We start from the raw sequence: 16,078 nt of genomic DNA on the forward strand, positions 1-16,078 counted from the left end.
AGTGGAATACGGGTCAGACAGAAATGTATACAAATAGTTAAATCTCACCAAGGCAAATTCTTTATGCTGAGGAATTCCTGTTTTGCTTTTTTCCATTTCTTGTCAGAGACAAGGTGTCCTCAACAAAGGGGCAAAAATAGGCGTCTAGACGTCTAAATTCATTATAAGAGACAGCCAAAAGAGTCTGTAAATCATTGGAACAAAGAATATTTTTCTAGCAGAGCAGAAACAAAGTAGTTGTTGCATTCCTCCCCGCAAAACTGGTCCTGCTACGATGCTGAAGTGAAGAGGTAGCAGCCGCAGTGGCCCGGCCGGTGCACAAGCCTCTCTATCCACATCGCTCTTGACAAGTCTCATCACACCTGAAGCCCAGGCCCAGGAGAGGAACAATATGACAGGAGGGGCCTTGAGGCCAGTGACCTCTATGAATCATATAAAGAAATGGCATGCCCCAAACACACACACACACACACCTTGTTTCTCTAATCTCATGCCTTGGGGGTAGAGTAGGGAGGGTGCTGAAGTCGCTTTATTTAAATACCACATGAGAAAAATTTTAAGAGTCTGTCCACATACATAATCAAATCAAATTCAGAGCAGAGAAACACAAAGATTCCCTTGGCTAGCAATGCAAACAAATTCCTCTCCTCCCAAGCTTGCTTCTGCCATAAGATAGATTTCTAGGCTGAGATTAAATGCAGAGATCTTGGCAGACTGTGTGGGAGGCAGGCCCTTTAAGCACTAGCCTTCTTGCTGGTGGTCCCAGGGATTCACTGCTGTCTAGTGCCAGCAGAGGGTCAAGGAGGAAAGAAAGAGGGGGAAGAAGGGAAGGAGGGAGGAAAGCAGCCAGGGGCACGAGGAGAGGCTAAAGCCAGTAGTTGGGGGCTTGGCCTCTCAGAGGCTTTGGAAACCAGGTGATCCTACAGAAACGAGGGCTTTCTTCATGTAGCAAAGGGTGAGTGGCTGTCCTGCAGTGCCCCTCCAGGGAAACTGGGTGAGAAGTCCCCTGAGCTGTGTTCCCTGCTTCCTATGGGTGACAGGCTGTGTGCTGAGTACCACTAGCAGAGGGGGTGCAAAGGAGGCTTCTGGGCAGGCCTCCCCCTCAAACGCCGTTCTGCTCCTGCAGGCGAGAATGATACTTCAGAACCAGGGGCATCAGGTCCCAGTCCTGGGGCTCCAGTGTGGAAGTCCTGATGCCTGTCTTCCCACGCTCCACATACTGGAGTGGACTTTCAGACATAGGCTGAACATATCATCCTGCTGCTCTCCTCATCATCTCCTAGAGGATAAATCCCCAATTCTCAGCCCCACACATAGGTCTCTTCATGACCTGGGCCTGGCCTGCTTCTTCACTCTTAGCTCTTATTCTTTCCACTACCTCCTAAGCTCCAGCCAGAATGAACAGTTTGCAGTTCGTAAACCTTCCCAGGCTATTTTACATCTCAGTATCTTTGCTCATGGTCTTTCCTGTGCCTAGAATGTCTTTCCTACCTTGCTACCTGGTAAGTATCTATTCCACTGTCAGATATCAGCTCAAGCACCACCTCCACTGTGAAATATTTCTAAGAGGAAGCTCTAGCACCGATCCAGGTTTGTTTACTGTCTGTCTCTCCCTTCTCTCCTAGAATGTCAGCAACTTGAGAGCAGGGGCTTAGTCTGTTTTGTTTCTCTCTGTCTCCTGGGTGTCTAGAACAGTGCCTGGACCATTGCAGGCACTCGTTAAATGTTTGTGGAAGGAAGGAATGAGCCTCAGCACTGACCGCATTGCTCCTAGGCTGTGGGTTCCACAACGACAAGATCTGGGTTGTATTCATTTCTTTATCTCCCGGCACTTGGTTTGAGATGGGGTGGGCATTTAGCAGAAGCTGATAAATGAGAGAAGGAATGAGTGATGAATGCTCATATGGACAGAAAGCTCATGATATGGGGCACTTCCCCAAGAATAAGTCACCTCCAGCCTTCTGTTCCATGTTAGAGCTTCTTTTTACTTCTTTCATGTTGTCTATTTTGTGAGAAGAGTTACCTTTTAAATGAAGCATGTTTTAAATTCCCTTCAAACACATCTTGTAGCACAAGAAGTGTGGGCTAGATTCTCTTAAAAACTTGGCTAACCCTAAAAGTCACAGATTCTATAATTTGTCAGGGACTATACCCATACGTGTTTTTTCTGTTTTAATTTATGTTTGAGAAAGAACTTTGTCTAAAGAGCACAAACCTTGGAAATGATACAGACTCACTGTACCGTCATACATTTGAGGGACTACTTTATTTTGGATTTTTTGTTTATTTGCATTACCTGTGTCCCATCTACCACAAGGTGGGGGGAGGGGAGAAGAGAGAAGGCTGGTCACAAAAAGTCCTAGATAATGTGTCAGGAGGCCTGGCTCCAGGGACTTGAGCAAGTCCTTCTCTTGTCTGGCAATGAGGGGAGTTGGACTAGATGATCTCTGAAGGTCTGTGAACTTGCAGAAATAATATAATCCTGTGCTACGAGCATTCACACACATAAGCACCTTTTGCTGACTATACCTGCACAGATATTATATTTAAATATGGTAAAAAAAATAGTTTAGAATATATTTTTCTTAGGAATGAATGAAAAGTCTTCACACAAAATATGCTATCTCCACATTCTCAACTATTCTGATTTTCTAATCTAGCTTCTTTAAGAAAAGAGAACTTATAATTACACACACACAAACACACGAGTACTGGCAAGATTATGTCCATTACAGACTAACAGGACGTGTGTTGGGGGGGGTTGGGAGGTGGGTAGGTAGATGGACAGTATTTAATAATGCCCTAAAATACAAATATTCCAAGTGGGCTCTGGACCTTTCCTGTGAGGAGAACTTGGGTCAAACTTTCCTCACCATGGAGCCTTTGGGTGGTGTGAGAACAACAGCAGGGTTAATAAACGCAGAGCACAGCCTGATGGATTTTCTGGTCGCATCCTAACAGCAGCCAGAGAGCATGGATGCATTCCATGGAGCATTTATGGGCTCACTAGCACCAGTCTATGACAATTTTATTTAATCATAAAAATATAATAGTAGTCAAATCTTTTTGTAGTTTCAGTTTACTGCTTTCTCAAGTGAAATAAATGGTCTCTCAGATTTCTTTTACTTTCATCTCTCTGCTCTAAGTACAGTAGGATAAGGTTCCAATTAAGGCCCATTAAATGTTCACGTTGATTCATGTGAGGCATTTTCCAGTTTCTTTTCCTAACACAATCTCAGTGTACCTCTGAGTTATCTCTGTGGTGTGTTTTCAGTTTAGCCGTTGCCCATATAGAAGAGAATTATTCGGGTGTGAGGTCTCCCTTCCTCCTATTTCTGCAGCCCAAAATGGTGAGTAGAGATTCTCCTTCATTGCATTCCAGACAAGCATATGTTTATCACCTGTCAGGTACATCCAGATGAACTACACATGCCCCTTGGGAAGGGGAGCTGGCAGCTGGCCAGAGCAGACTGACCCTCCCAGCCTCTCTTCGCAGCTGTGCTGGAGCAGCACGGTGAGTGGCAGCCCAGAGACCCCTACAGGGGGACCTCCTGGTGCTTCTACATCTTTTGGGTCCACGGAGACACATAGAGTTCTCTTCAGTTTCTCAACAGACGGGGACACACGCTCTGATGACAGAGATGGCCTAGCTAAGGTGATATCAAGTGTCAGAGCTGACTGAGTGGATACTCCAGGGATTTTCCCACTAAGAGCAGGGAATGTGGAGGCTGACAATGATAATTTCAATAACATCACAGTCAACACTTGCTCCCAGCCAGGCAATGTGCTAACACTATGCGCATGATCAAATTTAACCTACACAACAACCCTATGAGGTGTTATCAATGTCATCCCCACTTTATAGGTGAGGAAACTGGCACCAAGAATGTAAGGGGTTTGACCAGGATCACAGAGCTAGTAAGTGATATAGTTGTGACCATAACATAGGTCACCTGGCTCCAGAGCCCATGTTCCTCTCATCATGCTACAGAAACATACTACCAACTCCTTAAAACAGAGACCAGCCCATGGCTACCATGACAGAACTCCTGCACACTAGGGTCTCTGATGAGGTGTGCAGCATCTGACGGCAGACCAAAGGTGCATAATCCCAAAGGAATTACATACACATGAAGAGATTTAAGAAAAATATTTTAAAATCCCCTCAGGAAACTTGCTATTAAATGAATGATATGGTGATTTGGGGGTCTTTAAGTGTAAATTTTCCCAGTGTGTGCTTTCAGAGTGAGGCATACTTGCCAAAAAGCCTTTTTTTTTTTTAACCAAATCATAACAAGTCAGTGTAGATTTGCTGTGACAATGCCACCAACTTGATAAGCAAATACCCCAAAGATATCCACTCTCATAGCTGAGAGTCAAATAAACTTGGGGCCTACGTAATAAGGATGACATTTAACCTTGATAACAATCCTGTGAGTTAGGACTTCTTGGCTCTATGTTACAGGTGGGGAAAGCGACACTCAGGGTAACCTGCCCAAGTTCATCACTCAAGTGAGAGGAGGGGCTAGGATGTGAACCTAAGTCTGCCTCCAAAGCTTTCTCTCACACACCGCTGTTTTCTCAAATGCAGGATTTGCCAAACCTTAAGCACAGTGGTTTCCTTTGGATCTCAGAACTACTGGCTCCAGCAAAAGCAAAACTAAGAAGTTTCTTTTAGAATAAATTCAAAGATAAATAACTTATAGTGCCAAAGAAATGGCTCTTAAATTTTTAGCTAAAAGTCAGTTCAGGAGGTTTGGTCACTAAAACAGAAGTGCTGTATCCTTCAAAATCTGGGGCCATTTTATCCTTTTCTGCAGTATTATGCCTAAGAAGAGATGTATTATCTCAACATCCAATAATTCATTCAACAAATATTAAGTAATTGGTATGTGCCAGGCACTGCTGTAGGCACTGCAGACAAAGGCTCTGTTCTCAAGATACTAACATTCTAGCGGGATGGGGTGGGAGCGTGGAGACAGGCAAAATAAATAAATGTCAAGGGCGAGTAATAAGTATACGAATAAAAATAGAGCAAGGTAAAGGGGAAACAGTAACCATTGGGCTGATACACTATTTTAGATACTGTGGTCATGATAACATGACATCTGAGGAAAAAACCTTTGAAACTCCCCCACCTCCCAAACCATGCTGATTTCTGAGGGAAAAGATTCCCAGGTAGAAAACAGCAAGAACAAAGGTTTGACATGAGAGGTGTGTTTGTAGAAGAGCAAGGAGACCAGCATGGCTACAGTGGAGTACTTGCGATTACTGCAATTAGAAATGAAGATTATTAAATTCAAGTACTTATGTTGGTCTGGACATGACTTCCCACTTCACCTTAGAATTATATATTTGTCCTCCATCAGAGCTGGAAGGGCCCTTGGGAGTACCCAGCCTAACTCTGGGTAAAGCCCAGAGAAGGGCAGTGACTTGCCCAGCATCACACAGCTGTACAGCTGTGAAAGGACCCGGCTGTCCTGACTGCTGCACTAGTATTTGTTCCTTGGTGCTGGGCTTTTTGTGACTGATGAGGATCTTACGTAAGATTTCCTACCTCAGGAGAGGTGTTTTCTCTTTGGTTACAGATTAAGTCTTTATAGTCTATCTCAGTGATTTATTAAAAAGGTCCCTCTATGACCAAACACCAAGGCAGGACCAGAAAAAATTAGATTTACCACTGGTCATGAGTTAAACTTTGACAAAATATTCCTTCTGGCCTCATTTTCCACCCCATTAGAAGATTTCCAAGTGAGCAAAGGATGACTGAGGATTGTGCACACACCTGACCTGGCAGTAGGGTTCAGCTCTGGACCTTGTTCACAGGATCAGGGTTTGGACACCTGGGGAATAGGGTGCTGACAGTTTATTGCTTGGTTTTCCCTTGTGCGTTTTCTGCTGCTCTGCCCAGTCTTGGGATGGAGCTCAGAAGGAGAGGATTAACTTCATGGCATCTTGCAGCTAAACTAAGCCCTCACAATGACCCTACTCATGCTCTTGGTCTCACTTCCGCTGCTGAAGGAGCTTAGTGGGTTCCCAACTTTTTATAGGAGAGTGGAGATGAAACTATGGTTAGCTTTCAGTTTCGAAGTTTCAGTGTTAGATTTCCTGACAGCAGTTATTTTACTGGAGTGTTCTGAATCTGAGTTCCCCAAAAATGAGAAACTGAGAAGACTGGTGAAGGAAGGATAGTTTACCTGTACAATCGTGTTTTTTTCCGATCACTATGCCAGAATTATGAATTCAGCCTACTGCTGAATCAGGTGTATTATTTAGTGCCATAAAGATGATGGTAACAGGGCCATCAGGGATAGCAACAGCTGCCTTTCTTGAGCATTCACTATGAGTCAGGGCCTTTATTGTCTCACTTAATTCACACAACAATGTGGGAAGTAGTGGTATTATGTCCTCCATTTCACAGATGAGGAAACCGAAGCTCACAGTTCAGTAACTTGACCAAACCAAGGTCACAGTGCTAGGAAAGAACAGAACACGGATTTCAAAGCCAGCTGACTTCAGAGCCTATGGTCTATGTCACGGAGGCGTGACATCTGACTTTTAGTACTATCAGAGATGAAGTTCAAAGCCTCAACTGCTGACTGACTCAAGACGTGAATCCATTCAGGTGCCACCTTAACTATCACTGTATCAGCCACAAGCAGGGGGATCCATGGGATTATTCGTGAGCCATGAATTAGGACACAATCCTGTACAAAGGGGGAGAAGAGTGTTCCTTTCTCAGTTAAGTGCTACAAGTATACCTGGCCAATGTTAGTCTTGGGTGGTGAAGGCTTCCGTCTGAGAGCTCAGTGGAGGCTCCCTTGCGGAGGCTGCCATTTACTCCAGCTGATTCCCTGGCAAGGCAACCACCGGGTCAAGGAGGGAGCTCCTTATAACCTCTCAGGTAGTTTTTGGAGTTAAAAGGTACTTGGTACGAGCTCATGGTACTTCAAACTACCCTTGTGTTGGAAAAGAGAGATGAGGACACCAAAGATATAAGGGAAGTAAAAGGCATCTTTTATTTGGATTCTGTGACATTGGTGACTTTTAATACAAGCAGCCAAAACTGCTAACTGGCAAATTTCTCCATTCTAATATCAGCCAGGTCACTCACTAGAAGTCTTAGAATAAATCTTTAGGCAGGGGACTTCTCTGGTGGCGCAGTGGTTAAGAATCCGCCCACCAATGCAGGGGACACAGGTTCGATCCCTGATCTGGGAAGATCCCACATGCCGCGGAGCAGCTAAGCCCATGAGCCACAACTACTGAGCCTGTGCTCTACAGCCCGCGAGCCACAACTACTGAGCCCACGAGCCGCAACTGCTGAAGCTCGTGTGCTTAGAGCCCATGCTCTGCAACAAGAGAAGCCACCGCAATGAGAAGCCCACGCACCGCAACGAAGAGTAGTCCCTGCTCACCGCAACTAGAGAAAGCCTGCGTGCAGCAACGAAGACCCAATGCAGCCAAAAATAACTAAATCAATACTTCAAAAAAAATCTTTAGGCAGAAGTTTTTTTTTTTTTTTTTTTTTTAATTTTATTTATTTATTTATTTTTTATATTTATGGCTGTGTTGGGTCCTGGTTTCTGTGCGAGGGCTCCCTCCAGTTGCGGCAAGTGGGGGCCACTCCTCATCGCGGCGCGCGGGCCTCTCACTATCGCGGCCTCTCCCGTTGCGGAGCACAAGCTCCAGACGCGCAGGCTCAGTAGCTGTGGCTCACGGGCCTAGTTGCTCCGCGGCATGTGGGATCTTCCCAGACCAGGGCCCGAACCCGCGCCCCCTGCATTGGCAGGCAGACCCTCAACCACTGCGCCATCAGGGAAGGCCCAGAAGTTATTTTTAATTAGGAAATTTATTGTTCTACTTTTGGGAAAACCCCATAGTTTTCTTTGGTGCTGTAATATTAAGAGCAACTCCAAAATGGTTATACTGTTGAAGTTCTTCGGCTCTTCCTTAGACATGATACATTTTTATTTTGTGAAAGGAACTGTATCTGTCACACAAAGAAAGAAAATACAGAAAGCTGACGTTTGTGTGACAGCTAGAGAATAAGCTGCCAACACTGGAAGAACAGAAAGGCCTTGAATGCTGGAGTTTCCACTTTGAGCCCACCATAGCAGACTCCATTCTTGGACTTGGATGGGGCTGGGGGAGTTTACCAAAGGGGTGTGACCTAGGACCATCTGCCTTTGAGAAAAACAAAGAGTAAAGTAAGAATGTGTGAGCAGGAATTAGGCCACCTCTGAAAGTTCTAAAGGCTACAACGGAGCTCTGGAAAACCGCCACTCTTAAAACTCAACTCTGTGTCCCTCACTTGTAGATGGTATACAACTGGGAAACTGCCCTGTTTTTTGTTTGCAGGGAAACATCTGAGGTGAGTACAACGGATACATTTTAGGACCATTTAGTCAATTAACATTTGGATTGTCTTATTAAGCCATCAAACTACAAAAGACTTGGAAAGCGCATGTCACACAGCTCAGGCAGAATCTAGTTTCAAGAGCTTCACTGTCCAGCTTACTCGCAGGTTCTGATCTCCGCAGACACATTCAGGAACCTTTGGTGCAGTGCCGAGAAGATGATTACATGATCTGCATGACTCTCTACAGAGAAGCTGATGGGGGGAGGGTGGGCCAACGGGATCCTTCCTCCTTTCAACTATCACAGGAGACTCGGCTCTGATAGCTGGAATCTATGGGGTCTTTCCAAATGAAAAAGTCAGTCACTAACTACAATGAATATGCAAAGGTGCTTATTCCCAATACAGTAATATGCAGGCAGTCAAATCATCTGTCATTCAAGTTAATTTAATTATCAGACCACATTTAATTATTCAATATAAAATGTAAATAAAGTGAAGGTCTGACAGCCCATACTAATTATGTTCATTATAATAATTAAATGGGAAGGAACGTAGAGTCATGAAAGTACCGTAAAAGACAAGGAAGCTTTTGATTAAAAAAAACATTTTAATTAGAAACTGCAGCCCTATAGGAAACAGATGATTGGTTCTATCAAGGATGGGGCATTACTTTTATTATCCAGGTTTCTCTTCTAAAGTCATCTTTAGTATCATGGGGCTCAGTCCTTCCAGTTAATAGACTAAATGGTGGCAAATAAAAAGTGCCAATCCTTTATGCAAAGCAGTTTCCTAATAAAACAGCCTTAGGCTGCAGCAGGAGTTCAGGATCTCCTGTCTCATAAAGACACAAGGTGGAAATAAAAAATCCTCTGTGGACAAACAGGCGCTGCAAATTAACATGACTTCTGCCTAATGATACGGAAAGATGAAATGAATTGAGCATCATAATTTCTCCTCTGAAATTTCTCTGATTTAAAGAAAGTGGCATGAGGTTAAATAAATTCACTTTCACAAGAACAGAAGTGAGGTGGAAAGGGCACTAACTGGACTGCCAATCAGGAGGTTGGGCTCTGCCAGTTCTTGCTGGGCAATTCCTTTTCCTTCTCTGAGCCTCAGTGTCTCCATCTACAGTATGAGGGAGCCGGACTAGGTATCTCAGGGCCCTTCCAGGATGAAGGCTCCATGAAACTGTGATTGAAACTGGAATGAGAGCTTAAAACTGCACTTCCATATCCCTCAGCAAATGCTCACTTGGCAAATTACTGGGTTTTGGAGGGAGCAGAAAGGGGATTTAGAATGCAAATAAACAATCAACTTTTTAGTTACAGAAAACTCCCCAGTTCTACTGGGATATGAGCAGTTATCATTCAGTAAGCTTGAGGCTATTTCCCCTACCCTTCCCTTGCCATGCAGCCTGATGGGCGTGGAGCCCAGCCACGGATGGTGAGCATGGCTGTTTGGTGCAGGTGAAACGACTGTGGCTAGAGACGGCATCACACAGCAAGGACAATGACATCTCACCTGTAAGTCTCTGCTTGTGAGTGTCTGCCAATGGACCCCCTGTATTAAGATAGGAGAACCAAGGTATATTCAGCTTTTAAGGATGAGCTGCCATGGAGTGGGCAAGCAGCTCATGAAGCCATCTGGTACTGAAAGAATCTGGAGTAGGGCAAGGAGGATCTAAAAAACCACAATATGTCTCCATAAGATCAGAATGCTGGTCTGTGGTTCTAATCTCAGCCTTTAAAATATCACAGACTCACAGAGCTCAAAGGAGAGATGATCTAGGACAATTCTAGATCATCCTAGATCATCATTTAAAAAAAAAAAAAAGGGCTTCCCTGGTGGCACAGTGGTTGGGAATCTGCCTGCCAATGCAGGGGACATGGGTTCGAGCCCTGGTCCGGGAAGATCCCACATGCTGTGGAGCAACTAAGCCCGTGAGCCACAACTACTGAGCCCGTGTGCTGCAACTACTGAAGCCCATGCACCTAGAGCCCATGCTCCGCAACAAGAGAAGCCACCACAATGAGAAGCCCGCACACTGCAACGAAGACCCAACACAGCCAAAAGTAAATAAATAAATTTATAAAAAAACAAACAAACAACAAAAAAACACAACTTTTTTTTGGTGGTAAAATATGGATAACATATAATTTACCATTTTAACCATTTTTAAGCCTACCATTCTCAATGGCATTAAGTACATTCACAATATTGTGCAACCATCACCACTATCCATTTCCAGAACCAAGCTATTGGGTTGGCCAAAAGGTTTGTTTGTTTTTTTCCATAAGATGGCTCTAGTAGCGCTTAGTTGTCTTTAACTTCATTCGAAACAATTTTGTTAGATTGTATTGTGACAGCTGTCATATCAGAGTGCATTTAAAAAAAAAATTATCAAAATTGGTGGATTTTTGTATAGTCATTTTAATGTTGAAGATGGAAGGAAAAAAGCAACATTTTCGGCATATTATGTTTTATTATTTCAAGAAAGGTAAAAACGCAACTGAAACACAAAAAAAGATTTGTGCGGTGTATGGAGAATGTGCTGTGACTGATCAAACGTGTCAAAAGTGGTCTGTGAAGTTTCGTGCTGGAGATTTCTCGCTGGACCATGCTCCACAGTCGGGTAGACCAGTTGAAGTTGATAGCGATCAAATCGAGACATTCATTGAGAACAATCAACCACACAGGAGATAGCCAACATACTCAAAATATCCAAATCAAGTGCTGAAAATCATTTGTACCAGCTTGGTTATGTTCATCGCTTTGATGTTTGGGTTCCACATAAGTTATGGGAAAAAAACCTTGACCATATTTCCACATGCGATTCTCTACTTAAACATAACGAAAACGTTCTGTTTTTAAAACAAATTGTGATGGGCGATGAAAAGTGGATACTGTACAATAATATGGAACAGAAGAGATCATGGGACAAGCGAAATGAACCACCACCAACCACACCAAAGGCTGGTCTTCATCCAAAGAAGGTGATGTTGTGTATATGGTGAAATTGGAAGGGAGTCCTCTATTATGAGCTCCTTCTGGAACACTAAACGATTAATTCCAGCAAGTACTGTTCCCAATTAGACCAACTGAAAGCAGCACTCGACGAAAAGTATCCGGAATTAGTCTACAGAAAACGCATAAGATTCTATCAGGATAACGCAAGACTGCATGTTTCTTTGATGACCAGGCAAAAACTGTTACAGCTTGGCTGTGAAGTTCTGATTCATCCACCTTATTCATCAGACATTGCACCTTCAGATTTCCATTTATTTTGGTCTTTACAAAATTCTCTTAATGGAAAAAATTTCAATTTCCTGGAAGACTGTAAAAGGCACCTGGAACAGTTCTCTTTGCTCAAAAAGATAAAAAGTGTTCAATAAAGCTCCTGGTGAAAACGAAAAATGTGTCTTAGTTTTACCTTAAAACCGAAGGAACTTTTTGGCCAACCCAATTCCTCTTTGTATGGTCAAAAATGCTCAAGCCTCAAGAGGGAAAATGATTTATCTAAGATCCCGCAGCTAGTGGCAGAGCTGAGGTTAGAACTCAGGCCTTCTATTTGCTAGATTAGGGTCCATTTTGTGCTCATAAAACACACTCATTTACACTTTCCCAGGATCTTTATGCGTCTTCCCCGCGTAAGGCGCACAGATATGTCCCAGAAGCATTCAGAGTTGCAGAATGGCAGCTTCTCAGTGTACTGTCTAGGTAAATGGGCATCATCTTCTAAACCCTCCACCCCTGCCCAAGAAATACTTCAGAGATCACTGGTAGAACGGGCCGGTGATACATCTAATTTTCTTAAGCAATGTGAAATGAGAAGAACACTGAGCTGGGCTTTGCAAGACCTGCGTTCTAGTCCTGGTATTTTAGCAATTCTTTATGTCATTTCAGGGGGCTTATTTCACCTCTCTGAGTCCCAATTCTTCACCTGTCTGTGAGGTGGGAGTAATTCCTCTGCCTACAGCCTCAATGAAGTGCTAATGAGGTCCAAGAGACCACAGATGGGGCAAGCAGTATAAAGAATTCTACAAATACCAGAGGTTATGCTTTAGAAAAGCATCTCCATAAGGTGCAATGTCTCAGTGTTTGACAATTACTCTCATTTCTATCAATTTCTGATTTCTTCTCTACTTTTTGTCATATTCTTTCTTTTCACAGATTGTTGCATTTCAGCAATTGCCTGAGGACTGAACTGACTTCTCTGACCTTCTACCTTCCACCAAATCAGAAGTGGATGTCCAGTTAGGATTCAGTCCCTCTGGGAGGCAAGGTGTCGAGAAAGGAGGTCTGGCTTTTTTTACTTTTCTAATTTCTTCCTCTCAACAATTACCTCTAAACCCCACAGCTTCTTCCCCAACTGAGAAGCCATAGGGTCTCTGTCTCCTCCTTGTATTGCTTACTGCTCTCTCTGCCCATTTAATCTGCTTTCTTCCTGTCCCAACATGCCCAGTCATTACTTTGCCATCAGGTCCACGTCAGTTCTAACATGCCATTTCCAAATACCAGTTCCCCCGACCCCATTTCTCATTGACTCTGGTGAGCCCAGAGATACTTAGAGTGTGTGTTTTATCTATAGGAGAGGATTAGTCTGTGATCTGGCATCAGCAGAAAATCTCTCTGAAATCCTACACAGTTCTGAGTTCAGTAAATTCATCACAACAGAGTTGGTTTAAGCAAAGAGTTTCAACCATCCCTAAACATGGGTGTGCTGAAGAAACTGAACTTTTTGCTGTAGAACTGTACAGCAAAATATTATCACACACACAAATTACTTACCTCTTTATAAGTGCAGTAGATAGTGTCATGATAAATGGTAAACGACTTAACAGGAAATTGTGAGGTAAACCATGGGCTGTCTACACAAGATAAAGCCACTCAGCCATTAAAAACTGTATTCACAAAGAAGGATTATGATATAATGTTAAGTGTATAAAGCAGGATAGGAGTGTATATACCATATGACCTCAGCTACATAAAAATATTCATAGAGGGCTAGGGAGTGGGTGAAGTGAATGAAGGTGGTCAAAAGGTACAAACTTCCAGTTATAAGGTAAATAAGTTCTGGTGATGTAATGTACAGCATGGTGACTGAAGTTATCAATACTGTATTGTATATTTGAAAGCTGCTGAGAGTAGATCTTAAAAGTTCTCATCACAAGGAAAAAAATTTTAACTACGTGAGGTGATGGCTAACTAAATTTACTGTGCTAATCATTTTGCAACATATAAATATATCAAATCTTCACACTGTACACACTTAAAAATAATACAGTGTTACATGTTAATTATATCTCAATAATATTAACTGGCAAAAATATTCACAGAAAAGAGACTGTAAGGAACCTGCCAAAATGGTAACAGTGACTATCTCAACAGTGAGATCAGGAATCTCAACAGTGAGATCAGTGATTCCTCCTCCTTCTTTACACTTGCCTATCTTTTTCATGATGAGTAAGAAACACTTTTGTAATCAGAAAAATAAAAACAAACTTTTAGAGGGAAATGAAGTGCAATTTAGTAGGTCAAATGGATACACATGAAGAAAAGAAAACCACACAGGAGATTTCGCTCAACTTTCCTTCCTTGAGTAGCTTGTAAGAGACTTGTGAACCTGCTGGGCTTAGTCCGCGGAAAGGACAAAGCATCAGTACCTGAGAGAGCACTGCGTGAGTGCTCCCGTGGCGGGAGGTGAGAAAGATCTACCCTTCTGGCAACGAGGTCTGCGAAAGGGGAATTTTTCTACGTATGACGCTTCTTCTGGCAAGGGTCCACATTTTCTACATTTTAATCATGGACATCTTTCTAGAATGGACTTCATATTCCTCAGCCTTCTTAAAGGGAATGCACAGAACATACATTTTGCCTCCATGCTCACTCAGGGTCCACACGGGGGGCATCAACAATCGTCCAGGGAAATAAAATACAGGGCTTAGTGTCCCTTTGAAACCAGACAGCTACAATTTTTTTTTCTTTTCTTTTTTGGCCGTGCCACGCGGCATGCAGGATCTTAGTTCCCTGACCAGCGATCAAACCAACGCCCCCTGCAGCGGAAGCGCAGGGTCTTAACTGCTGGACAGCCAGGGAAGTCCCAGATGGCTACAACTTCTGAGGTCTTGTCTTGTGTTTTTCTATCCTCTTTCTTCTTATCAGATAGGCAGTTTCAGCTCTTAGTGTGTAGGTTCTCACCTTGTATTTGGCTCTGGCACTACAGCTATCTCCTGCCCTTCTTCCGGCCTGGTCTAGTTTACTGCAGGCTAATAAACCTAGTAAGCACACTCATTAGAGAGTTGCCTAAAATAAAAATTAGTAAGCTTAGAGTGAGGGTTAAGGGTTGTTCATAGGCCTTTTTCTCAGCTATAATCCACATAATTAAGGTTGCTGAATATGAGGCTTTAGATAAATGAGGTAGTCAGGAATTACAATTTGATATGTTAGTTATGCCATAACTCTGTTTTTAAAAATAAAGATAACAACCTAAATGGGAAAAGAATTTGAAAAAGAATAGATACATGTATATGTATAACACTTTGCTGTACACCTGAAACTATCATAACATTGTTTATCAACTATACTCTAATATAAAATAAAAAGTTAAAAAAAGATAAAGTACTTTATTATTGTTATTTTTAAAATAAAATCTGTAACACAGATTTCCCAACTTTTTAAAGCAACAGAACCCTACTTACAAATGAAATCTTGCTCAGAAACCAAATAATCAAAACAGTTAAAAGCAAAACTACTCTGAGTGATTCAAGGGGGTAAGGCCCAAGCCCTGCCTTCTCAGGCTCCCCTCCAGCACCATCTGGCACCCTCTTAAGCACCTAGGCAGAAGCCAAAGACCAAGAGCAGTTTCATAAAGCACCAGACTAACGCTATAATATTTGCAAAGTGACCCAAGTTGAAAGATGTAATCTATTTCATTAAAACAACAACAAAAAAATATGAATAAAGCATCAGGATCTACGTGGTAAGGGAGTAGATGCTTCTGTGTGGCTTAAGAAGAATATTTTATTAAAAATATCTTATTTTTATAGCTTTAAGAGGAAGTCCTAGTGCTGGTCTAGTGCTGATCAAATCTCTTTGGAGAGAAGTCAGAGGCATATCCCTGGAGCCTGGTTAAAGGGCCCCACACAGGACAGATGGGTTCCAGCAGGCTAGCCTGCCTTTTCTCACTCCAATACCTCACACTCTCAGTGCTGGGGAAGCAGTCTGAGGAACTTTTCCTGTGCCTCTTACCTGGTTATCTGGGTGGTTGACAGTGAAGTAGCCCACACAGACGATGACCTCATGAAGGAGGCTTTCACAGGAGACGTGGCTGCAGTGGCCCAGTAGGGAGCTGGCGATGTGCCGGAATGCAAGGGACAAGCCCTCTGCCCCTACAATAGACTAACAAAGACAAGGAGCAGTTAGAACTCCCCAGCCCAGGGACAGCCAGGGCTGCAAATCACAGAACACGCCTGGGCCCTGTGCACCTTCTGCCATGATGCCAGAAAAGCATATGAAATTTCTAGAGCACTGTGCTTAACAGTTCAGTTCAGGGATTCCTGCTCCAATAAACGACCATAATAAATGCAATGTTTAAACTGGAAAAAAAAAAAAACCGACAGAAAATAAAGCATAGCGGACCAAATGCCTGTACTATGTGGATCAAGACACTATTCACCTAAAGCATGGGTATTTATCCCATTTTTAACGAGGTGTTTT

General features: G+C 43.0%; 1 protein-coding gene across 3 annotated transcripts in view; it reads right to left on the reverse strand.

Moving 5' to 3' along the window:
• SCAPER (S-phase cyclin A associated protein in the ER) overlaps window positions 1-16,078 on the reverse strand; it is a 485,805-nt gene that overhangs the window by 15,804 nt on the left and 453,923 nt on the right. For all 3 annotated transcript variants that reach the window (XM_059912693.1, XM_059912690.1, XM_059912691.1), the window contains one exon: window positions 15,611-15,760. In XM_059912693.1, coding sequence (XP_059768676.1) covers window positions 15,611-15,760 — 150 coding nt within the window. The remainder of the gene's footprint in view (window positions 1-15,610; window positions 15,761-16,078) is intronic.

Source organism: Balaenoptera ricei, chromosome 2 (assembly GCF_028023285.1).
Source record: "Balaenoptera ricei isolate mBalRic1 chromosome 2, mBalRic1.hap2, whole genome shotgun sequence".
Taxonomy (NCBI): Eukaryota; Metazoa; Chordata; class Mammalia; order Artiodactyla; family Balaenopteridae; genus Balaenoptera; species Balaenoptera ricei.